The 27,565-nt window shown below is 33.8% G+C and overlaps 1 protein-coding gene across 2 annotated transcripts in view; it reads left to right on the forward strand.

Moving 5' to 3' along the window:
* Window positions 1-27,565, forward strand: part of LOC114339102 (fatty acid synthase) — a 172,838-nt gene that overhangs the window by 41,537 nt on the left and 103,736 nt on the right. For both annotated transcript variants that reach the window (XM_028289735.2, XM_028289736.2), the window contains exons 5-7: window positions 7,601-7,927; window positions 17,958-18,193; window positions 25,223-25,503. In XM_028289735.2, coding sequence (XP_028145536.2) covers window positions 7,601-7,927; window positions 17,958-18,193; window positions 25,223-25,503 — 844 coding nt within the window. The remainder of the gene's footprint in view (window positions 1-7,600; window positions 7,928-17,957; window positions 18,194-25,222; window positions 25,504-27,565) is intronic.

Here is a 27,565-nt window from a genome sequence, read left to right on the forward strand (position 1 = left end):
TAAATATATTTTACAGGGGTGTAAATATTCTAATTAGACTACGAACCTACCAGAATTTTACCTCAATTTATAATCTCACACATAAAAATACAATTCATCAAAAAAAACTATTTATTACCTTGCACCTTGTAACTTGTACTTTGTATTTAGCTGCTTACACAATTACAAATAGAACTATGAAATTATTGCAACAAAATTTAGCAATGGATCTAATTCTACCAGAAGGTACCTAAATAATCTTGTAATTAATATAGATATATATTACCATTAAATGGGCAAAATATTATATAGATATACGTTAACACTATTGTGAAATTCCAAATTAAGGGGTGTAATTTGTGATTGATCAACCGCCTATTTCCAAGAGTGGATAAACTTTGCCGTGTGATAAGTACTTTTTCCGCCAGTCTAATCGTTGGTATATAATTGATAATTATATTAGACCAGTGTTTCCCAAATATTGGGTCGCGACCCGGTACCGGGCCACAAACGCAAAATGCCGGGTCGCCTCGCCGTTTCACATCTTGCTTTTTAATACCGCGCTCTGACTGACGCAAGTTTCTCCGAGGATCAAAGCTGTAGCACCAAAATGTGTTTGGGTGCATTGTAGCACCCACAGAGGCATTAGCTGTCAAAAAAATGCCACCGTTTTTAACCAAATCTATGCAAGAGTGTGTAAAACTTATCTTTATAAAATCTTGCCCACTGAACTCAAGAGTATTATCTGCTTTGTACAAAGAAATGGGAAGTGAACATGAACGTGATCTTCTATTACACTACGAAGTGCGTTGACTATAAAAAGGAAATGTTTTAAAAAGACTTATTGAATTGAATGAAGAAATTTCAATGTTCTTAGAACGACATCCACCAACGGCAGGGATGCAATATTTCAATTTAGAAACAGTTTTCGTGATGTCAATTAGTTAATCAAGGCAGCCTATCTTTGCGATATTTTTGATCTATTGAACAATTTAAATATGACTTACTAGGTAGCAGTGTAACAGTATTTAAAGTACAAGAGAAGGTGGAAGCTGTAACAAAAAAAAGACAAGCAGAAGCAGCAAATTACAAACAGAAACAAGCAAGTGGAAGCAGAAGATTACAAAGCTAACAGAACTACAAAAAGAGTATAACGTGAATTCATTGCCGGGTGATATTCCAGCTAGTCCATGTGGTGAGACCGCTCCCGTCTGAAAAAATTTCTGATTCGGTTTCTTTGTGGATTCCTATTCAAAAATGTCCCCTTTAAACAAATCTGAAGGGTGCCGGGCGGAATTTTTGGGCAGAAATTATTTAAAGAATTTTTTAGACAAATACAAAATATCACGTTTTTTGCCCTGGAACATATATTTTTAGGTTTTTTTGGGTCATTCTAAATAAGAAAGGTATCTTTTAATTTTTCTTAAAAATTGATAGTTTTCGAGGTATAGGCGATTTAAGTATTTTTAAAAATGCCAGATACTTAAATTGAAGATTAAATGCCAAAAAACGCATTTTCGGATTTTAAATCGCTTATAACTTTAAAACTGTTCACTTTTGAGAAAAATGTCAAGAAAGTTATTTTATTTAGAATATCCCAAAGAATCTAGAAAAAATATCTTTCGGAGGAAAATTGGAGAATATTAAAATAGAGCGCGCCGCACCAGCAAAAAAATCGGATGGACATGCATATTTAACAATTAAAAAACGACAGTTAAATTAAAGTTAGACGCAATCACTTTTCAGAATATTAAAGCTGAATGTTTAAACTTCAATTTAAGTATCTGGCAACCTCAGAAATACTAATCTAAATATGAGTTTTTATGCCTCGAAAATGCGTATTTTCGCATTTTTCAGATGTTAAATCGTCTATAACTCGAAAACTATTAATTTTTGAGAAAAATTACAAGATACCTTTCTTGTTTATAATGACCCACAAAACTTAAAAACATATGTTCCGAAAAAAAAAATATGGTCTTTTGTATTTGTTTAAAAAATTGTTTAAACAATTTCTGCCCAAAAATTCCGGCCGGCACCCTTTAGATTTGTTTATAGGGGACATTTTTAAATAGGAATCCACAAGTAAACCGAATCAGAAATTTTTCCAGACGGGAGCGGTCTCACCACATGGACTAAGCGGCTTTCAAGGAACAGCTGCTAGGACTGGAGGCAAATCTGAAGGAATATTTTCCCCCATCCACAGCAACAAAGCATGGATAAGAAATCCATTTATAATGGACGCAGAATCCGAGACAGGACTTCCGGCTTTAGCTATTGAGTCAGTAATTGAACTATCGTGTGATTAGGGCACTCAAAGACATATTTGAGAAAATACCACTGATAAGTTTTTGGCTGTCTTTATAAAATATATATGTTTAAAAGCGATAACGTTTCTAATTCCTTTTGTTACGACCTATAAGGGTGAGGCAGGGTTTTCAACACTAGTTTTACTCAAAAATAAATATAGGAACCGTTTGGAAGTGGAACCGGACCTGAGGATAAAATTAACATCTTTTCCTCCAAACGTGAAGTTTTTAGTTAACCAGAAATAACTGCATACTTCTCAAAAGTAAAAGTGGTATGCAAAAAAATAGTGGGTCACGAAGGATAAGCACAAAAATAACCGGGCCGCGGAAAAATAAGTTTGGGAAACGCTGTATTAGACTAATGATTTTGCCAGTCACCAGACGGGGAATACAATCAATTGCCTTTTACAGTCATGCACTCAATTTTTTGTAACATCCTCGTATTTGACCGTATCTCCAATTTTTTCTGACACACTCTATTTTTTTCTGATTCCTTCCATTTTTTCTAATACCCTCTACTTTATATTTACTCTTATTTTTTATATTTTTTTATTTTATAACTCGAGAAGGACTGGATTGATTTGGCTACTTTTGATTTTGAAATATTTATGAAAGAAGAAGATCTTTACAATATCCGATTAGATATCAAATTTTATTAGTTGTATAGGAAGTGTGTAAAAAATGTGCTACTTGCTCAAGAATATCACTATTTTTGAAAATATCGAAAATTAATATACAGAAAATGTGTTAAGTATTAAAAATAATTTTAAAACATTGTTTATTTACCATAATAAAAAATATTTTTTAACATTTTCTCTGCGATAAAGTTGAAAATTCAAGTTTGTGCATTAATGCAATACATTTTAGTAATTATAAATTTAATAAGAAACGTAGCACAGACCTCAGGCTAAGCTGTAATATAGAGAACATAAATGATTGGACACTGAAAAAAAAAATAATGGTATAGCCATATAAGCAGAATGCGAGAAGGGAGACTGGTAAAAATTACACGAGACAGATCACCAAACGGCCGAAGGAATATAGGAAGGCCAAGAAAGAGATGGAGTGACATTCTGGATATCTGACGAGGAGGCATCCGAAGATGGAATAGGCGCGAGCCTATTAAGGAAGCAGGAAGAAGAAGATAAATTTAATGAAACAGTTCTAAATATTTAGATCAAACAAAGTGCCAAAAGCATGGATTTCACGGGAAACGTAAAAAAGTAAATAGACCCGAAATTAGCCGCAGTTTTTATTTTATTTAGCGTATGGACTTTCACAGTACGGTAAATACACAAATATAATAGTGCAGTCACTGAAGGTTTTCACCTCCGATTTCGTTGAACCTCCATAGATTTTCATGAAAATTGGTGAGTAGTTAGAGGATACCTTAAGGAACAAAGGTGACATGATGCCAACTTGCGCTTTTACCCTGGGGGTGGATGCCACCCCTTCTCGGGGGTGAAAATTATTTTATAAAAAATAATACCATAAGTCGATAGAGGGACAAATTATAAGCAAACTTTGTTATATAAAGTTATTAAAATAAATCAACACTTTTTGAGTTATTAAAGACCAAAGATTTTATTTTTTCGTAAAAAAATGCATGTTTTAAATCGGTTTTTCACGTATAAATCAAGAACTATAAGCTTTTACAAAAAAGGTATTATTACTGAAATTAAAGATAATAAAAAATTTAATACACTTCTCACATAAAGAACTAAACTAATGTTAGTTCAAAGTGAGTTATTGGCAATTGAATGTGTATTTTTTTCGACGAGTACTCAAATCTAAGTATTCAAGCTTAAATAACGGGAAAACGATGCAATGTATAAAATATTCCTGCTAAATATTTGCCAAATTACTTCAGAATACCTATCAAATGAGCTTCAGGACAAGGTAATAGCGTCAAAATTAAGCAATTTATAATGAAAATAAAAGAACCGTTTCGAAATTTTTAGGAAAAAGTGAAAAATAAAACATACGCCATTTCCACAAAAATTAAAATTTATGGTAATCCTTACAAGATCTTCTTTATATTAGCATAAGTAATGTTTTCGATAATGTTGACCGATTTAGAATGCATATTTTTGAAAAAAAGATTTAATTTAAAAAAATCATAATTTTTAAAATTATTGTAATTCTCATATTCTTTTGATAATAACTCCAAAAATACTCAATATACGTAAAAAATTATATATAACAAATTTTAGTTTTCTCTGTGCCAAATATTTTAAATGTTCTACTATTTCTATAAGGTAAAAATAACCGAGATAGAAACGTTTAAATCTTAAATTTTGCTGTGGGAACCATGCAACCGGGGTCATTTAACCTTTTATTTTTAAAAAAGTAAGGGGTTTAAAAGATTAGGTTTAACGTAACTAAATAGCACTTGGAACTAACTTTCAAACAGTTTTTATATAAACCTGACATCGTAAACACCAGCGGAGTTATTAAAAAAAACAATAACATTTTTTGGAAAAGTTTTTAAAAGATAAATTTTCAAAAAAATTTGGAGCATAAATTTTAACGCTATCAACATGTTCGGGGGCTCATTTAATAGATATTTTTAAGCACTTTGACAAATGTTTAATAAGTTTATGTTATAAAATGCATCAATTTCCCGTTATTTCAGCTTGAATACTTAGAGTTTTTTACTCGCCGAAAAAAATATACATTCAATTACCTATAACTCACTTTTAGTTAACAATAAAAGGTTTTTGTAGTAAGGAGTTCATTTCATTTTTTATTAGCATCAATTTTGATAATAATAACTTTTTTGTAAAAACTTACACTTTTTGAGTTATTCATGAAAAATTGGTTAAAAACATGCATTTTTCTTAAGAAAAATTAAAATTTTTGAACTTTAATAACTCAAAAAGTTTTGATTTATTTTAATAACTTTATATAACAAATTTTGCTTGAAATTTGTCCCTCTATCGAATTATGGGGTTATTTTTAATAAAATAATTTTCACCCCCGAGAAGGGGTGGCATCCACCCCCAGGGTAAAAGCGCAAGTTGGCACCATATCACCTTTGTTCCTTGAGATATCCTCTAACCACTCACCAATTTTCATGCAAATCGATGGAGGTTCAACGAAATCGGAGGTAATAGCTCATATCCACCTTCAGTGACTCCACTATAATACATATTATTCAAACACTAAAATATAATGAATGAATCTAAATATTAATGTCCAATTTACATAGCCATTCAATTGCTTCTGGGGAGCATTCCACAAAGTCCTGGAGGTTTCCACGGTAGGCACGATTTAGGCAATCTGAAACACAATGACTTATGGTCTGTCTAGGCGATCCACAATCGCACTGTGGACTTTCCGCACGACCCCATTTGAACAGAGAATCAGCACATTTACCATGCCCGGTACGTAAGCGATTAAGCCTCGCCCTGGTGGACCGATCCGATGAAACCCTGGGTTGGGGTGAATATCTGAATATAGTCTGCTGCTATTGTTGGCATCAATCTTGTGGACCATTGCCTTTGTATATCATAGGAGTCACCAATTGTTCGGGCAGATCTGATTGGAGGATTTCTAGACCTCAGCCGCTGGTGCTCTTTTGAGATGTCTGGTATATCTTGATGGATTGGTAATTGTATGTTGGCTACAATTTTCTGATACTCTCTCACTAATGCTGCTGTACGGAGTAGATCTGGTGGAGCAATATTGCTCAAAGTAGGCAATATATCTCAATGGGGTTGATTTTATTGTTCCAGTGATTATTCTCATGGTTTGATTAAGTTGGACATCGATTTTGTTTGTATGTGCACTATTTAACCATACTGGTGCACAATATTCTGCCACTGAAAAAACCAAAGCTAGAGCAGAGGTCCGAAGAGTATCTACAGAAGCACCCCAAGTTGTTCCAGCAAGTTTTGTTATTATATTGTTTCTTGTTCTCAGTTTACCGGCTGTGTTTCTAAGATGACTTTTGAAGGTGAGTGTTCTATCAAGTGTGACGCCTAGATATTTGGGGTTGTTGTTATGTTTGATAGCTGCATCATTTAGAGTTACATTGAGGGTATCGCCCGCAAGTTTATTCCACAGGTGAAAGAGACAGGTTTCAGTTTTGCTTGTGTTAGGACGTAAGCGCCAGTTCTTAAAGTAGTTACTAAGTGTAGTTAGGTCCTCGTTTAGAGCTCGTTCTCCAGCTTCCTTACTATTATCTTGGAAGCCAATGGCCAGGTCGTCTGCATAAGCGAATTTTCTCGATTTTTTTTCAGGTATATCCGCCGTATAAAGGTTAAATAATAAAGGAGCCTTGTGGTAAGCCGTTGTTAAGTTTTCTAACGTTACTTCGTGCATCATTTATATATACCTGAAACAGTCTGTTAGTTAGTAGATTGTTTATCAGCTGACAAGTTTTGAGACAGGGTATGATTTTCATCAACTTATAAATAAGGCCCTCTCTCCACACAGTGTCATAGGCAGCCGTAAGGTCTATAAATGTTACGGCAGATTTTTCACGTCTTTCAAAGCCAGCTTCGATGAATGTAGTTAATGACAGCACTTGGTCACAGCAGCTTCGTCCTTTTCTAAATCCAGCTTGGTCAATTGTATAGCGTCCTCAATGGTGTTACATATTCTATTATATAAGAGTCGTTCTAGTAATTCATAACAGCAACTGAGTAAGGCGATAGGCCGGTAACTTTCAGGCAGCTTGTTGTCTTTGCCAGGCTTCTAGATTGCGATAATTTTTGCTCTTTTGAATTCTGGGGGTAGCGTAGCTGTAGTCACAATGTCGCCAAAGAATTCTTTGAGCCATTGTCTTGTTTTTGTACCAGTGTGAACTATAAACTCAGGATATATTCCATCGAAACCAGCTGCTTTTCCCGTTTTGGTTTGGTTAAGCGCTTCGTTTACTTCATCCAATGAGATGGCACGTGAGTATTCTGATGTTGCGGGGGTATTTGCTTTAAGTTGTTTAAGACTTTTTTTACCATCGATGTATGATATATTAGCCGCAGTGTTAGTGACGTAAATCTAAAGGAGTATAATATAACTTTGTATATTACGACAATAACATTGTTGTTTTTAGTATTTTCTTTACAATTTCATCACATCTTCTCACCTTTTAAACCTTCCTTGGACTTCTACAAATGTTTTAAAATCGAAATTAGCTAATTCGATTCAGTCATTCTGAAGCTGTTATAAAAAAGATATAACAAAATAATATGACATTATTATTAAACGTCATTCAATGTTTACATATCGAAACCGCACCGGACAAACTGCGTGACTTGTCGCATTAGGATTTTGTAAGATTAGATAATTGTACATTTTTGTATTTTTAGGTGGAACTCATTTAAATTTACATCCAAATGATGCCGAGCACTTCTGTTTTCTCCAACTAATATCGAAGCATGCTTGCCAAACCTTTAGTAAAAATCGCGACGGATTTATTATGTCAGAAGCAGTAGTCGCTTACCTTATTGAAAGGAAAAGTACTTGTAGAAGAATGTATGCTACCGTATTAGGAGCGAAGAATAACATTGATGGCTACAAAAAAGATGGACTTATACATCCTTCTTCAGAAACTCAATCAGCTCTTTTACAGGAGGTGATACAAGATTCTGGCCTTAATATTGAAGAGGTTGAATATGTAGAGCTACATGGAACAGGTAAATTAGTTAGAAATATATTGTTTATTTTTCTGTTTAATTTAATATTCTACTATTAGTTACAGATATTCTTTTAGTGGAAGCAATAAAGCACTGAACATCCGAAAAAAAAAGGACAAGACGGATCTTAATATAATTATTTTTGCATTCGATTCGTGAATGCGCCAGGAAACTTTGTGACCCGGAACCATGATATAATATTGAGAAACTGCATACAAAAAATGCATTCTTAACCCTCGTAAGGCGGTGCTTAGATTGTTACGTAAACAACGGTGCGGGGTGTAATTGCACCCCATCTGTATATCCATTTTTTTATATGTGAATATCGGGAAGATTGATTTGAAAGATAATTACGACTTGTTTATTATACTATAAAACATTTCTTCTTTAAAAAAAATTATTATGGTTGCAAGACAAACACCTGAAATTTTTGACAGAGTGGGCATCACAAAGTTTTTACACACAATACAGTTATTCCGGGACTTACGGTCTTTTTTTTTCTGACATAAGTATCTTGTCCCGTAACTCTGTTAGCTCCAGGTGGAACATCAAAAACGCCCAATTCAGGATATGAAATTTTCACCATTTGCACCCTACACTCATTTATTATCCAAAAAAAATCGTAAACGCAGAGTTTTAAATGCTGTAATTGGTGGAATGTGTTTAGAATTAAATTTAATGCGAATAAAAAAATGGACAAAAATCAAAAAAATTTATTAAAAAAGATAGGTGAGAAAAACGAGGTCTGGGGTGCAATTGCACCCCGCACCGTCTTACGAGGGTTAAAGTGCATCTTAAACAGACAATAAAAAAATTCAGAACTCATCAATTATCGGCGGAAATGCGTTTAATTTTGTTACTCGGGGGTTTTTGGGGTCGCTGAAAACGAATATGACGTCAAAAGTGATTTACAGAGTACCTGGTGCCCAGAATACCTACTGTGTACCTCGTCTTGTGGAGTTTTCGGCAAATTCATTAAAAATTCGTCAAAAATCATTACTCGGGCGTTTTTGGGGCCGCTAACGACGAATATGACATCAAAAGTAATTTCCGGAGTACCAGGTGCCCAGACTACCTACTGTTTACCTCGTCTTGTGTAGTTTTCGGTAAAAAATGTATTAAAAAATTTGTCAAAAATAATTACTCGGGGGATTTTGGGGTCGCTAACGACGAATATGACATCGGAAGCGATTTCCGGAATATCTGGTGGCCAGGGTACCTACTTCTTATGGAGTTTTCGGCAAATTCAATAAAAAATTAGTCAAAATTCATTACTCAGGGGGTTTTTGGGATCTCTGACGAAGAATATGACATCGGAAGTGATCTCCGGTGTGCCTGGTGCCCAGGGTATCTACTGTTTATCTAGACCAGGTACTCCATAGATCACTACCTATGTCAGCGGCGGCCGGCCAGGTGAAGTAGGTGAAGGTGATCTTCACCAAAAAATATAATCAAATTGAGAAAAAAAAATAAAAAAAATATAAGTAGCATTATTATATCTAAATACTGAAATTAATTATAAACCTATTTTTTTTAATTAATCCAAAAATTAAAAAAGAATTTTAATATGTAATCCAAAAATTAAAAAAGAATTTCAATATGTAATCCAAAAATTAAAACTGTAGGTCCTTGACGGTCAGATACTGACCTGTGTCATTTGACTTCTATGACTCGAGCAGAGTTAGATGAAGACGTAGATGAAATTTCGGCTCTCGGCTGCACAAGCGTCAACGGTTGTCATGGCAACGTGACGTCATCATATCGGCACTGATAGTACCCAAATTAGCAAGTGCAGATGAATTTAAAAATAAGTCCGCCGTATTCACCTAGTAAAATTTTAGTTGGATGTGTGCTATGATGGGCAGTATTCGTTTTTTTTTTCGGAAGATGGAAGACCGCAAATCAGTTCAGCTGGCTAAAGGCTTTTTATGAGATTTAAATGATTTTGAGTTTACATTTTTAGCAGTTTTTATCGACATGTTTCATATTATAACAGATATTTTATATGACGTTCTTAAAAAAAAACGTCCCTAGATATTCATTTTTGTTTAAACTAGATAAAAAGGACTCGTCAATTAATACGTGATAAAAGAAGTGAATAATTTTTTAATTCTGTTTTTGACAAAGCAAGCACAATGACCGTTATTAATACTTTGAAAAGATCTATAGGTGTGATGATGGTATGAGCACGAATGCAAATTCTACCCAATTTTTTTATTTAATATATATATTTTAATGGAAATGGATTACATTTTCAGGATTGTGATGAATTAAAATTCTTTGTGAATTGTGATTGTGATGAATAAGCTTAGCAGATACAACAAAGTTTGGGTCATACAGTTTGATCATTCCTTCCGACGCTTTTCAAAATTTATTTTGAGTTTTTGGCAAATATTTACTAAAACTCAAAGACATAAAAGAGAGCTCTGCCTTTTTTATGCTGGCGGAAATTTAAAAAATGGTAATTTGCAAGAAATGGTTATAAAATTACAACCAATTAAAGACATTGTTACAGAAGCCTATAATTTGTTTTGTTTAATTCTGAAAATTCCATCGAATACCGTAGCTGTAGAAAGAGAAGTTTTTCATGCTTAAAAAGGTTAAAAACTTTTAGTTTATCCTTTCTATGAAGATATAATTGATAGATTTGCTTCCATAAACGATCAAAGACTCGACTTGATTTATAAAAATTGATTAAGTCAGTTTTATTAATCTATCTAATACATACTGCTTTTTTGTTTAAGTATCTCTTCATCCTCGTCTCTAATATAAGTGCCATAAAAAAGTTTTCAAGTTGTTAGGGCCCTAAACTCTAAACATTTTTTAAAGAATTTTAATGAGATTTGGGCGCGTCATAGGTATAAGTATACCGAAATTTCTTTTGGGTCCGGCAGACTTTCCTCATCTTCACCACTTTTTTAGGCCACGAGCCGCCGCTGACCTATGTCATATTCGTCGTCAGCGACTCAAAAACCCCCCGATTAATGATTTTGGCTAATTTTTTAATGAATTTGCCGAAAACTGTACCCTGGGCACCAGGTAATCCGTAGATCACTTCCGATGTCATATTTGTCGTTAGCGACCCCAAAACCCCCCTAGTAATGATTTTTGACTAATTTTTAATGAATTTGCCGAAAACTTCACAAGACGAGGTAAACAGTAGGTACCCTGGGCACCAGGTACTCCGGAGGTCACTTTTGTGTCACAAAAACCCCCGAGTAACAAAAGTTAACCCATTTCGGCCGATATTAACAAGTTCTGAATTTTTTTATTGTCTGTTTGAGATGCACTTTAAGAATGCATTTTTTGTATGCAATTTTTCAATATTATATCATGGCTCTGGGTCACAAATTTTCCTGGTGCATTCACGAATCGAATGCAAAAAGAATTAAGATCCGTCTTGTCCTTTTTTTTTCGGAGGTAAGGCCGATTTAGTTCTTTATTCGTCTATTTGTCGTAGTTAGACACAAAATATTTACCGTCATTTAGTAATAGGTAAACGATAAAAAACTGAAAAACAGCTTATTATGTTTCATTTCGGATCAAAGATGATCCAACATCCCCATACGTACGTTTCCGTCTCTCCAGACATATATTAAAGAAAATGAGAAGTCCGAAGGAGGCCTGGAGAGATCGAAACGTACGTATGGGGCAGATGGATCATCTTTGATCCGGAATGAAACATAAGCAGTTTTTCAGTTTTCATTCTACTCATATTTTGAGTACACGGAACCAACTTTCGTTGGAATTTTTCCTAGACGAATAGACGGAATGTGACTGCATATTGTAGAGCCCTTTCCTCTCCTTTACTCGTCGTCTCCTTGCCTTATAAATTGTCAAAGGCAGAGATTAAGGATGTACCCTGGGACTTAAAAATCGTTGGTGTTGTATGTCATCTCAGTCAAAAACAAAAAAATTCGACCTAATGACTTCTAAATTTTTTTCGGTGTTGGACAGAATGTATGCACATAATGATGAATAACATCTCTTGCTGGAGAAGAGATCAGTATTGACGTATACAATAGCAATAGCATTCACGGTATTTACATGAAATAAGTTTCCTGTTGCAGAGTTTGAGAATATTTTAATTCAATCTCCTTACAGGTTTAATAAAAGATCGCCATAAAAGTAATTAAAAATACACTGAAAGTAAAGGTAATTGAGATATGATTACAGCACAGGCCACCACTATGTGCTAATAAGTATTTCGAATTTAAATAATTCTCATCAGAACACCTCTGTGGAAGCATTGAACTGAAATCAAATCATTTTCAGAAGATGCATCCAGCACCATCTATTAATGTACCGGGTGTCCCAATAAGAATGGCTCTCGGCCATATCTCAGAAACCGTTTATAGTAGAGCTTTGAAATAAAAAAATTTTATAACAAAAGTTGCCTCAGGAAAAGCCTGGAAATTATTTTCATAATTGTGGGACCACCGCTAGAGGGCGTAATTGAATGTCAAAAATTAAAAAATCTAAATTTTACAAAATTTTCCCAATGAAGGGGCACTGAAAATCCGATCGTCGTATTCTTCATAAAATTCTACGCATATTTGATTTGACAAGTTTAGGTCTACCTTTGGAAATAAGACGTGGGGGTGAGTGGGAACCTTGTTATGAAAAACTGGCTGTGAGTCCGGTTCTGCTTAATCAAATTTTGCAAACTTGGTCTTGTTGAAGACAGATCTTTTTCGTTAATGTAAAAGTTATGATTTCGAACCAACTTACTGAGTAATATGCCAGCTAGAAGGCGTTATTTAATTTTTTTCAGAAATCTAGTTTTCCTTGGAAAGTATTAAATACAAACATGCATTTTTAATACCATATTACAAAATTAGACAAAATTAGCAACAGAATAGCGAAAACCGCATGTTAATACCTTTTTTCTATCTCGAAATATCTTACAAAACGTGTAAATTTAAAAACATAACTGTTACTGTCACCGGTAAACGAAATTCATTAAAAGTAGTGTGCTATGGAAACAGCAAAGAAACATTTTCCAGCTGTCAACGTATATTAGGTCTTCTCAACGCTTCTCATTTGTTTCGAGCCTCGCTCATAACTCGTATATTAATATTATACACGGATTATACGGCATATAACAGAGGCTCGAAACAAATGAGAAGCGTTGAAAAGCCCTATTACAAAGAAATAAAAACAACTCTTTAGTGATGACATAAACGTTCAAATGTTTGCCCATCATTTTCGTTGCAAACATTTACTCTTTCAAGAGTAGATTGAACAGCAGTCTCAATTCCTGCTCTCGATATGCTTTGAATGGCGTTTAGTATTCTCTGGATAATGTATTCTAGAGTAGTGTATGATGGGCAACAATTTGAATATTTAGGTCGTCACTAAGTAGTTCTTTTTTTTCTGTGTTATATTTAATTTTAATAGTATTGTTTCTCTTTATATTGTTGTTTTAATTAATTATATTTTTATACGTTGACATCTGGAAAATGTTATTTTGTTTTTTTTCCACAGCACACTACTTTTCATTAAATTAGTTTACCGGTGATAGTAACAGTTATGTATAAAATTTACACGTTTCTCGAGATATCTTGAGATAGAAAAAAGGTATCGACATGCGGTTTTCGCTATTCTATTGCTAATTTAATCTAATTTTATAAAGTATGATTAAAAATGCACACTTGTATTTAATATTTTCCAAAGAAAACTAGATTTCTGAAAAAAATTAAATAACGCCTCCCAGCTGGCTTAATACTTATTAGGATGGTTCAAAATTATCACGCTTACATTGATGAAAGAGATCTGTCTTCAACAAGACCCAGTTTTCAAAATTTGATTTAGCAGAACCGGACTTACAGCCATTTTTTCATAACAAGTTTCCCACTCACCCCCACCTCTTATTTAAAAAGGTAGAGTTAAACTTGTTAAATCAAATATGCGCAGAATTTTATGAAGAATACAATAATCGGATTTCCAGTGCCCTTCATTAGAAAATTTTTGTAAAATTTAGATTTTTTTATTTTTGATATTCAATTACGCCCTCTAGCGGTGGACCCACAATTATGAAAATAATTTCCAGGCTTTTCCTGAGGCAACTTTTGTTATAAATTTTTTTATTTCAAAGCTCTACTATAAACGGTTCCTGAGATATGGCCGAGAGCCATTCTTATTGGGACACCCGGTACAGTTAAAAGAAGCGGAAAACTAAAAATTCGGATTATTGTTCTCTGATATCTTTTAAGATGTAAATATAAAGCAACATCAGAGTGATAATTTAGCCGACAAGGGAATTTAAAATTTTATTCACGACTTGTTCACTCTGACAATAATATTTAGCAAACTAGTTCCTTTATACCTATAAAAGTGGATAAAAATAAACTGAAAGTAAGGATGATTCATGATTCAGATTTGATAAGAGCACAGGGCCCCACTATGTGCTCGTACGTATTTCGAATTTAAATAATTCTCATCAGAGCACTTCTATAGTGATTTCAGTTCAGTGCTTCCACAGAGGTGCTCTGATGAGAATTATTTAAATTCGAAATACGTATAAGCACATAGTGGGGGCCCTGTGCTCTAATCAAATCTGAATCATCTTTAGGCCCAAACCAGACGGGCCACTCTGCAGCGCTACTCTGCGGATGTACAAAGCAGCTACCGATGGTTTACCGTAGGTTCTTATGTAAAGTGGACGTCGCACCCCAGACGAGCGACTGTGGCCAGCCACAGTCGCTGAGCCTCACTGCTATTGGCATCCACTAGTGGCAAACGCCATTTAGACGGACCACTTTTGTAGCTGCCGCAGATGTTTACGAGAATTTATAGGGTGAGCACCTAAAATGAATTTCGATTCGGAACGGTTTTTGATTGAAGTGCAAAACAGACCGGATTTATACCGGATATATTTACATTTTATTATACATTGGATGCATTTGAACTGAACAAAACAAATACAATCTTGTTTGTTTATTTATGTTAAATAGTGGGGTCCCATCCTAGGTCAAAATAGGTTTTATTGTTTGTTGTTGAAAACAAAACGATAAGATATCAGTTAAAAGGGGGTTGCAAGCTAACATGTTTTTCACTTTCACTCAGTTGTCAGGTTGTATCAAACTATTTTACGCCTGTAGTATACCAGATATACTGGTTGATTTTTTATGTGCTTCTTTCTGTGATATAGCTGTTTTTATAAGGTTCTTCTTAATTCCATGTATTGAGTTTATTGGTATTTTTTCAAAAGCGTTGAAATTTTATAAAATATTTAAAACTATGGACATTACAAATACTGACTTTGACTAACACACTTTTTAAAAGATTATTAGCCGGCAAGTGTTAAATAATTTGAACAAGCTTACTTTTTTTCTGACGACAAACAGTGCGCGAAGAAATCAACACCGACCTCAGTGTAGCAGAAAACCAAATCCGCAGAACAGACAACATAGATGAAAAACTGAAGTATATAAACACTATAATAAGAACTACGGGAAAGAAACACCTAACCAAATCTCCAAAGAAACATAAGGTGTGGATGACACCAGACATACTAGAACTAATGGATGAAAGACGCAAATTGAAGAATAATTCAGAAAAATACAGAGAGGTTGATAAGAACATAAAGCAAATAATAAAGAAGGCCAAAGAATCATGGATTACAGAACAATGTGTAGAAATGGAAGACTATGAAAGAAAGTATGACACATTCAATATACATAAAAAAGTAAAAGAACTTACAGGAACCCAAAGAAGACATCAAATAAGTTTGCTTAAGGACAAAGACGGAAATATTATTGTAGACTTAACAGAAAAAATTAATAGATGGAGTGAATACATAAAAGAATTGTTTGAGGACAACAGAAATAACATTGACAAGGTAAATGGTGAAACGGGACCTGAAATCCTAAAATGTGAAGTAGAAATGGCACTTAGAAATTCCAAAACTGGAAAGGCAAATGGACCCGATGAGGTTCCTACTGAATTACTAAAGCTCTTGAATGATGAATCAATAGGTATAATATTGCACTTATTTAACACAGTATACAATACTGGTATTATACCTCAAGAGTGGCTGCTGTCTACATTCGTTACACTGCCAAAGAAATCCAATGCAAAAGAATGTTCAGAACATCGAACAATATCTTTAATGAGCCATCTACTAAAGATATTTCTAAAAATCATCCACAACCGAGTTTATCAAAAGTTGGAGTCAGATATTAGTAATACACAGATGGGGTTCAGAAAAGGACTAGGTACTCGAGAAGCTCTCTTCGGTTTGAATGTTCTTACACAAAGATGCCTAGACGTTAATCAAGAAGTACATGCATGTTTTATCGATTTTGAAAAAGCGTTTGACAGAGTACGCCACGATAGGCTAAGAGACATTCTTGAAAGAAAAGACATAGATAATAAAGATCTGCGAATAATTCTCAACTTATATTGGAATCAGAAAGCTAACATCAAAATAGAAAACGAGATATCAAAAGCAATAGAAATACGTAGAGGAGTAAGACAGGGATGCATTGTGCCACCACTGGTATTTAATGTATATAGTGAAAGCATCTGTCAGGAAGCCCTTTTGCAAGCAAATGAAGGAATCGTAATCAATGGAGAGGTTGTAAATAATATTCGATACGCAGACGACACTGTACTAGTTGCAAGAACAGTAGAAGAATTACAACGATTACTTACAAACATAAATATTGCTTGCAACAATTATGGCATAAACATTAATATCAAAAAAACCAAGTATATGGTCTTCAGTAAAATCATGACACAACCAGCACATATTAGTATAAACGGCATTCAAATTGAAAAAGTATCAAGTTATAAATAGTTGGGAACTTTAATAAACGAAACTGGAGACCAAAACAATGAAATAAAAAGACGTATCGAAATTGCCAGGGCCACCTTCATAAAGATGAGAAAATTCTTCTGCAACAGAGATATAAGCATCCCTCTACGATTAAGAATGCTAAGAGGCTACGTATTTAACACGCTATTATACGGTGTAGAGGCGTGGACTCTCAAACAGAACAACATAAAAAATATTGAAAGTTTCGAGATGTGGTGCTACCGTCGAATGCTGAAGATAAGTTGGGTTGAAAGAATCACAAATCTTGAAGTAATACGGAGGATAGGAAGAGACCCAGAAATTTTATTAACGATAAAACGAAGAAAACTCGAGTATTTGGGTCACCTGATGAGAGGTCATAAATACGCATTACTTCAAAATAGAATGCAAGGAAAAATAGAAGGAAAACGGAATCCAGGCCGTAGAAGAATGTCGTGGATGCGGAATTTGAGAGAGTGGTTTGGCTGCACCACTAATGAACTTTTTAGGTCAGCTGTAAACAAAGTCAGGGTAGCCTTGATGATTTCCAATCTCCGATAGGAGTGGCACAAGAAGAAGAAGAACTTTTTTTCTCACTCATTACATTAAACGCCGCACCCTTCCAAACGATCCACTTCGCAGCGTAGTCGCCGGCGCTAGAAAATCGCCTGTTTCGGCCACTCTGTGGATCCACAGAGTAGCGCTGCAGAGTGGCCCGTCTGGTTTGGGCCTTTTCAGTTTATTTTTATCAACTTTTGTGGGTATAAAGGAACTAGTTCGCCAAAGTGCTGTTTCACATTATAAGAGTTTTGACCGTACGATGGTTGAAATTTACATAGTGGCTCTAGCAATCATATGGAATCTTTCTCCCTTCGCCGAACATTTCAAGCGGTAAAGGGAGAAAAATTCCGAGCCACTATGTAGATTTTAACCACCGCACGGTCAAAATTCTTATATGTAATGTGAAACAGCGCAAATATTATTGTTACGGTTAACGACAAGTTGTGAATGAAATTTTAGATTCCCTTGTCGACTAATTCATCACTTTGCTTTGCTTTATATTTACATCTTAAAAGGCATCAGAGGACAATAATCCGAATTTTTAGTTTTCCGCCTCTTTTAATTAAAAAAAAATACAATTTTTTTAAGCTCTATATATGGTGCCACGCCAATAACTGAAGGTTGTTTCTAAAAACACATAAATTCTAAAACCGTTTGTAAACTCTGCAGGTACTCCAGTGGGTGATCTTATTGAATGTCAGACTTTAGTAAGTGCATTTGAAAAACGGCACAAACCTCTCTTGGTGGGTTCAATAAAATCTCGCCTAGGGCATTCTGAAACGGCCTCAGGTTTAGTTGGAGTTGCCAAAGTGCTGTTGACAATGGAAACTGGTATTATAGCAGCTAATTTACATATGGATCCCGTGGACACGGATTTGCCTGGTATCGGTACTGGAAAATTACAAGTAAGTCGTAGCATTCTTAGTTAGTTTTAAAGTCAGTAGGGGGTTCGTCAAAGATGTATTCTATCTCAAAGTCTCTTCAACTTCTATGAGAAATATATAATTTGAAAAGCACTTGACAAGTGGAATGGCGGTATCTATAAGCTTGTTCATTTGAAACACATCTTTGGTCAATGGTCAGGTTAGCCATGGAAATGATTGTATTCACACAACTGGCGTTATAAAATGTTAGTTATATTTGTAAAGGTCACAGTGACCAGTTTCTGTCATTTATATTTGACTGCGATTTTTAAATATTGTGACTTAAAAATGGCGTTTGTTGTTAACAATCCATCCAAATATAATCAGCGGTCATACAAAGTTAAACCTTCTACGAGCGAGGTCATGTTAATATTTTTTAACCATAAAGGACTTTTGTTCATAGAGTTTACAGGATCTAGAGTGCATATAAACGCCAATCATTATAATGAAACTTTGAACTAACTCCATCAAGCAATAAAATGAAACCGTCCAGATAAACTCTCATGTGGTGCCATTCTTCTACTCAACAATGCTCGACGTCATGTTGCTAAAGCAGTGAAAGAAAATCTAAATCGAAAGAAATGGAGGATATTGGAGCATCTACCCTATAGTTCCGATATAAAAATGGCAAAAAGTAATCATTTTCAGATGATTACTAAATTAAATGTCGTAAAATCGAGCTATAGCCACAAGAATTCTTTAAAAAGGTTATGCATTGGTTGGTGAAACAATTTGACTTTATAGAAATGGTATGATCCCAAGAAATGCTTTGTTCGGCTTGAATATGCTGACCCAGAGATGCATGGACATGGACATGAATCAGGACATGTACTTATGTTTTGTAGACTTTTAAAAGGCATTTGATAATGTTCAACATAAAAAAGCTTATAAATATATTAAAGAGCAAAAATATTGACAGTTGTGGTATGCTTCTTTTCATGAGCATTTTTCAGTGCTTCACAAATGATAGAAAAAAAGGTAAGTCCGTGATAATATACATTTTAGTGACATGACATTTTAGTTAAATCTGACAGTTGTCAAATTTTATTTGCAATTTGGCATAAAAATAAAATCAATTGTGTTTATTGCATTTATAAAATGGTATTTTCTTTGATTTGTATAGTCTTTTAAATTGTTCAGATTATATTCATAGATATATTATATAATTCGCAAATTATTTTATTTCCGATTATAGCGCCATCTATTGACAACTAGAATAAATGTTATAAATGTCACCGACGAAATGTAATCACCGACGTGCGTTTTTTTCTGTCACATACAATTTAATGCGTTAGAAGGAAAAATCGAAAAACTGTGACTCACTGAAAGATCCTCATGAGAAAAGGCATATACAGAGAGAGTCTGTAAAGTGGAATAAATTCAATATCTCAAATACTAAATTTTTTTGGAAAATGCTCAGACCCGTCGATTAGTATTTCAAATTGTCCTTTTTGACATTCAATAAAAATGTATACAGGGTGTCCCAATTTAGAGATATGACGTCATCGTCGATTTTCTTAAATGGCAACACTGTCATTTTGATAGCTAATTTGATAGGGTTTGTAAAGTTATACATAACTGCAAAATATCAAATTTTTATTCTCTACCATTTACAAGATAATAGAAAATAACAAAGTTATATCTGTAATTTGGAATATATTCAATAATTAAAATACTAACTGTTTTTTTTGAAAAATGCTCAGACCCGTCGATTAGTATATCAAATTGTCCTTTTTGACATATAATAATAATATATACAGGGTGTCCCAATTTAGAGATATGACGTCATCGTTGATTTTCTTAAATGGCAACACTGTATACATTATTATTATATGTCAAAAATGACAATTTGATATACTAATCGACGGGTCTGAGCATTTTTCAAAAAAACAGTTAGTATTTTAATTATTGAATATATTCCAAATTACAGATATAACTTTGTTATTTTCTATTATCTTGTAAATGGTAGAGAATAAAAATTTGATATTTTGCAGTTATGTATAACTTTACAAACCCTATCAAATTAGCTATCAAAATGACAGTATTGCCATTTAAGAAAATCGACGATGACGTCATATCTCTAAATTGGGACACCCTGTATACATTTTTATTGAATGTCAAAAAGGACAATTTGAAATACTAATCGACGGGTCTGAGCATTTTCCAAAAAAACAATTAGTATTTGAGATATTGAATTTATTCCACTTTACAGACTCTCTCTGTATAAATTATATCTAATCACTAATCTATGTTGTAATCAAACTGCCAAGGTAACAGTTGACAGCCAGAACACCCAAAGTATTAAAATACAGAGAGTCCGTCAGGGCTGCGTGCTGTCCCTACTACTCTTCACCCACATAACAATGATGTTCGCATCATGTTCTAAGCATATACTACCAACATTCGTCGGAGTATATTCTTTTTAGTATATGTGTAGTACAAGCATAGCATCTACCTTAAAAAACATTCTAAATTTCATGTTTTTTGCATATACTTCAAAGTATATTCTCGTACCGAATATACTAAGTATATTCGTGTACGTAGGATCTCGGAATATTCGTAAAAGTTTATTCTTAGAATATACCTTTATCGAATATTCTTAGCACATACTTATAAGTACATTCTTAACACATACTTATAAGTAGATACTTTTAAAATATCTTAAAAATAATTTGTATGTATAGGAAGTATAATATTAGCCTTATAGATTATCAACTTCGTTATTTTTTAGAATACATAATTAATAAAATTTATGTATGTAGGTAGTATTGGACGAATTTCATTTCAAAATTGTTGAAGGGTAAAAAATTTTAAACATTAATTGTATTAATGTTTACATAGATACTATTAAAAATTCGTTTTCATAATTGAAATGACTTTACCATTTCGAGTTTATCATGAATCATTAGTATTTTTACATCCTTGGAATTTGAATTTAGGTACATTCAATTCAATAGGCCATTTCGCAGAACCAAAACGTGCCAAACTGCACAACCAAAGCAACCAAAGGCTTTGGCGTTGCCAACCGTCGAGTAAGCTTTTTCCGTCAACTTACCTTAAAAATTCCCACTTTTATAAAAAAAAACTTCCCTCCTGTTTACAAAATCTGAGAAGATATGTTGAATTATTTTCAAATATTTTGATTTTTTCTTAATATTTTACAATTTGGACTGGAACAATAATTCCCTTTTGAGTTAACTTTTTCCCTTTATCACCTTTTCTGTTGAAAATTCCCGCAAAAAGGGAAATTTCTATCCGTTTGGCAACACTGACCACCGATTTTGTTATTCCACAACATTCATAACCCCACCCCCCATCATATTCTGACTTTCTGACCATTTCTATTCTTACCTGAATGGATCAGGGATATATAGGAAAAAACCGTAAAATGAAAACAGGCATTATTTCATTATTTGTATCATCTATGGATCTATGCAGGCAGTGTTAAGGATGAAAGCGAATGATGTAGTACTAGGACTAAAGAACATACATAATCTGTTTATTTTGTTTGCGGTGCTTCAAAATACATATAATCTATTTTGATAACTCAATATTACTTAAATAGGTAAGTACATATAAGTATTATATAAATTTTAGTTACTTATTATGCATAGTTTAGTTTAGCTAAATATTATATAATGATTTATATAAATAACTAAAATTTATAAATATGTACTTACTTTTTAAGTAATATTGTAGAATGTAGGTACTAACTACATTCTCATTTGCAATTAAAATATGTAAATAGATATTTGGTAGAACCTAAGATGAGATTAGGTGATGCTGAAAACATACTTCTAAGCAATATAGCAGTTGATATATGTATTCTTAAAAATATAATATTCTTCCCATACAAAGATGTGCGGTAGTACGTTCTTAGTATATAAATAGAAGGTTTATAGCACTTCCTTGGAATATTCTAAAAAGTACCTTCTTGGTATAAACTAAAAAGATGTGCGGTAGTATGTTCTAAGTATACACATAGAAGGTTTATAGCACGTCCTTGGAATGTTCTAAAAAGAACATTCTTGGTATATACTGAAAAGAAGTGCGGTAGTACATTCTAAGTATATACATAGAACGTTTAAGTACTGTAATGTAGTATATACTCAGTATCTGCTCTGCACATTCGCAATGGTAATTACGCACATTCTCAGTATATACTTTTTCTGAAAAGTATGTTCTATGAATCTACTAAGAACATGAAATTGTTATGTGGGCAATGTCTACACTGAAGTGGTGTTTCAAGACGCGCTCTCAGATTCAATAGAAGGTATATAATATTACCGGCCAAACCCGATTTCAGGACAAACTAGTGTGGCCTAGGCCAAACTAGTTTGTCCTATCGAGCGTAGGCCAAACTAGTTTATCCTGATATAAATACACACACTTCAGGCCAAACTAGTTCATCCTGAAATGTATGTTTTTATATCAGGATAAACTAGTTTAGCCTAGTCTAAACCAATTTAATCTAGTCGAAAGTAATTGATTACAGATTGGTTGCTGATTTAAGCGTAAGCTTAGAAGACACTATTAAGAGTTGTAAGATATTTAAGTATTTAGGGTAAATGATAAACCGAGATGCCACTTGTATGAAAGATATAGAAATGAAAATAGTACGGGGAAAAAAGCCACGAAAGTACTCCAAGGAGTAATATGGAAGAACACTCTAAAGAAAACAAAAAAGGATTTTTCAGGGCATAGTGGTGAATATTACCCTACAAGAGCGGAAGAATGGCCAGTGACAACAATAATACGAAATAAAATACGAACAGTTGAATTGGAGTTTATGAGAAGGTGTCTACAAATTACCAGGTAGGATAGAATAACAACAAAGGAAATATGAAACAGAATAGAAGTAGAATGCTCAATTACAAAAAAGTTGTGGTAGTAAAAGTAGAGCCCTGAAATGGTACGGGCATTTAAAAAGAACGCCGGAGCACAGGTGGCCGAAAAGATTACTGGACTGGGACCCGCGGGGAGGAAGACGGAGAGAAAGACCTGCTGTGAGATGGAAAACTCACATAGGAAATGCTATGATAGATAGAGACCTCAGAGATAGCGACTAGGAGAATAGAGTGCTATGGAAGACGAAAAAGGCAAACTCATTATGGGAAAAAGCCAAGAAGAAGAAAGTAATTCAACGAACTAGTACGGCTTCATATAAATAATAAATGGAATAAAATACTTTGTTCTTGGAAAAATAATAATTTTTATTAAAATTATAATTATTCGTAACAAACAAACAATAATATTCTCAACAAATTTCTCGCCTTTAGTACCATCCTTGGATTATAAGCTTTTATTTGACACCTCATTTGTCATTCTACCTGGTATAATGACGGAGGAGTTGAGTTCACGGACAGACATACACACGGATGGACTGACGGACGGACGGACGGACGGACGGACAGACGGACGTGGACATTTCAGTGTTTTCACATTTTTTCAAACTTGTTGAAAACAATATTAATTCGTACTCGATTTTATTCGTAAGTGTATATTTTCTTTTCATTTTTGGAGAAAACCCCATCCTTTTATTTATTATTTTTTATATTATTTAATTATACAAGAATATATTGATTTATAGCATGTATCAATATCTTCACTCGATGTATCATATTATGATACAATATATCGATGTATAATTTTTTTTGCCATCCCTGTTGGGACGTGATTTGGGAATTCCCCGCACGTAAAAGTCCTTACATGTTCGATAAATTATTTTCGACTCGGCTAAATTGGTTTAGACTAGGCCGTACTAGTTTGTCCTGAAGTGTGAGTCTTTATTATATCAGGATAAATTGTTTGGCCTAGGCCAAACTAGTTTGGCCTGAAGTGTGTGTATTTATATCAGAATAAACTAGTTTGGCCTAGGACATACTAGTTTATCCTAACACGCTTAGGAAAAACTAGTTTGACCTAGGCTAAACTAGTTTGTCCTGAAATCGGGTTTGGCCGGTAACATATATATCAATGGAGAAGTTTTGAATAATTTACGTTTTGCAGACGATACAGTAATAATGACGGATAACAACAATGATTTACAGAACGTAAATAAACGCCTTAATGAACGCTGTCATGAGTACAGACTGAAAATGAATTTAAAGGAAACTAAATGCATGATCAGGATTAAATCAGCATATGAAAACAACCAATTGACTATTGAAGATACTGTAATTGAGAATGTGGATAACTACAAATACTTAGAAGCACGGATAACATCAAATGTAGACCAAACCAATGAAATTACTTTTACATACTACTTTTACATAGTACTATTACAAACTACGCCTAAGCATGCTTCGGTGTTACGTGTTTTCTACTCTTCTTTATGGCTTGGAAGCGTGGACATTTTAAACAAGTCATCTGAATAAGTTGGCCGCCTATGAATCTTGGTGTTACAGAAGAATCCTACGAATACCATGGTTTCAAAGAATGTCAAACATGGAAATAACTAGAGGGATAGGAAATGAAGCGGAAATAATATTAACTGTCAAAAAAGGAAAACTTGAGTACTCAGGACATGTCATGAGAGGGCAAAAACACTCATTAGTACATTACCTATTGCAACTTATTAGGCAAGGCAAAATCCGAGGAAAGCGAAATGTGGGAAGACGAAGTAGTGCAGAACTATTTAAAGCGGCAGTAAACAGGACTTGCATAGCCATGATGATTTCCAACCTTCGATAAAAGATGGAACTTAAAGAAGAAGAAGGTAAAACAATGGAATATGTGCCTTAAATATAGTGGTAATTATTTATAGATATGTTTGCCGATAATTTTTTTCTGGATCAAAGGTGCGTTTTAATTGAACAAGTCTCGTATATTGCAGGACAAAATTTCAAATTTAAAATCTTAGAAACGCAGATTATAATATTGTCACTTCTTTCAAAATCCATTATCAACATTTAACCATTACATTTTTATCTTACACTCAAAATAAAAGTTGTTCTGTTTAAAATATTAAAACAGATTTTATTTTGAAATTGTTAAATACAAACGTTTTAGATTGTAAAAGAGAATATCGACTATAAAGATGGTGCAATAGGGATCAACTCGTTTGGGATTGGTGGTTCCAATGTACATGTTATACTTAAACCAAATCCAAAGAAGAGTACACTATTACCTATACAGACATATCAACAACGTTTAGTACAAATTTCTGGACGAACCGAAGAAGCTGTGGACTTTCTTCTGGATGAAATTGAACAAAGTGAAAATGAGATAGAGTTTCTTGGTCTTTTAGATGAAATTCATAAATATAATGTTGATGGACACCCATACAGAGGGTAAGTAAAGTTTTATATGTCTTTATTCACTTTTTTTGATCGGGTTCTGTTCATATACGACGTTTGTCTTTTTAGTTTTGCATATCGCCGCGCTAAGAGCGCCACGAATAAAACCTTCCAACACAAATGTAACCTGAATATTTTGTTGATACAAATCCAAAGATTCATTGCGATTGGACAAGTCGTGTAGATACAGTGAATTTTTGAAATTAGCAATTCGGTCGATGTATCTTATGAACTAGATGAACTATTCTAAATGAGAAATAAGCCACAATTTAATTAAAAAATGATTTTATTAACGTTTCGACGTCCACATCGGATGTCGTTGTCAAAATACCATCATATATAATATATAAAATACGTTGACATCCGATGTGGACGTCGAAAAGTTAATAGTTAATAAAATCATGTTTTTAGTTAAATTGTGGCTTATTTCCCATTTAGAATAGTTGATTACAAAAATGCCACAAAGAAATAGCTTCAGAACAACATTATGAAATAGATCTTAGCCAAGAACATTTTCGAGGAATAATTTTTACAATATTCGTTGAGGATTATCCCAACAGCAATTTTTCAATGAAATGGTTTCTGTCTTTGGTTATGAAGCATCACACCAGTCAACTATTTCCTGCTGGTATTGTGAATTTTAACGTGGTCGTTTTAGGCTCAGCGACAAAACCAGGCCAGGTCCATCCAAAACAGCAGTCACATAGCAGAACATTGAGGCTGCTCGTCAGATAATAAAAGATGACCACCCTATAACTTACTAGGAGATAAAGGTATCTTTGGACATGTCAAAGACGTCGATCGAAAAGATCGTATATGAAGAACTGGGTGTTATGAAGTTGGTTTCCCGTTTGATCCCTCATTTGCTCACAGAAGAGCAAAAAGCGGTTCGCGTCAATTGGTGCCGAAAAACATTGGATACGTTCAACAAAATTTTACTGGGAGAATCTGTTCAAGCACTACTTGGAGATATATCTGAATATTCAAGACCATGACTTAAGTTTTAATAGATTCCCTACGATTCTTCTTCAAGTAGTATTTACGTCATACGTAAGCAATGAACACTTTATTGTGACAGGTCTTCTTGCTCTCAATAAATATTTGCTTTATTTCCACGAGAGATTGAGTCCGTGAGATACGTCAATAAAACCTTATTTCAACTTTTTTTCTTTATTCTAGTTTGGTTAAGTTAGTGTTCACACTTACGACAAAGAATATTGAAAAAGGAAGCTCAAAAATCGATTATAGTATTGTTAGTGGCGATGAATATTGGATTTACTTCTACGAACCGGAAAATAAACGTCAATCTGCTGTGTGGGTGTTTCATGATGAAGAAAAATCAACAAAAGTGATCCGTTCTCGAAGTGTGTCAAAGAAAATGGCCACAACCTTTGTGTTAAAATCTGGTAATGTGGCAACAACTGCTTTAGAAAATCTAAGAACTATTACTTCTGATCGTCAAATATATTAAATTTCCAACTTAAATTATGGCTTATTTCCCAAGTAAAATAGTAAATTGCATAAGATGTCACAAAAAAAATGGCTTTAAAATAATATTAAAAAAATTTACAAAAGATCACCCTCTTATAATTTATAACAGCATTGTGTCTTTAGATTTTATCACATACTTGATGTATTCTTTCATATAATATTTCTACCTCATCTTTCTTGGCATCCTCCGTCGGTTTTTATACATTGATCATTGTAAAATTATGCAATCTGCTATATTAGATTTTCTAAGTCTTTAAGTTACTATAAACCCTACTCCTCTGTCACCTTGTCTGGTTTTGTTTCCGGGTAGTACAGTGAAAATTTATTTTTACGAATTTCTCCCTTGCCGTTTATTCTGATTTCGGGCAATGCCGATATTTCAACTGCGTATTTTGAAAGCTCTTCTGCAAACGTAATTTTAGATACTAGGTTCAAGATGGTTTGCCCATTTCAGGTTCCACATTTTAGTTCTATGATCATCTCCATTTTTCTTTGCTAAGTTCGTCGTTGTGAAATTTGTTCGTTTGTCTCATTAGCAACAACTGAGTTTTAAAAGGGAAACCCC

This window comes from Diabrotica virgifera, chromosome 1 (assembly GCF_917563875.1).
Source record: "Diabrotica virgifera virgifera chromosome 1, PGI_DIABVI_V3a".
NCBI classification, from domain to species: domain Eukaryota; kingdom Metazoa; phylum Arthropoda; class Insecta; order Coleoptera; family Chrysomelidae; genus Diabrotica; species Diabrotica virgifera.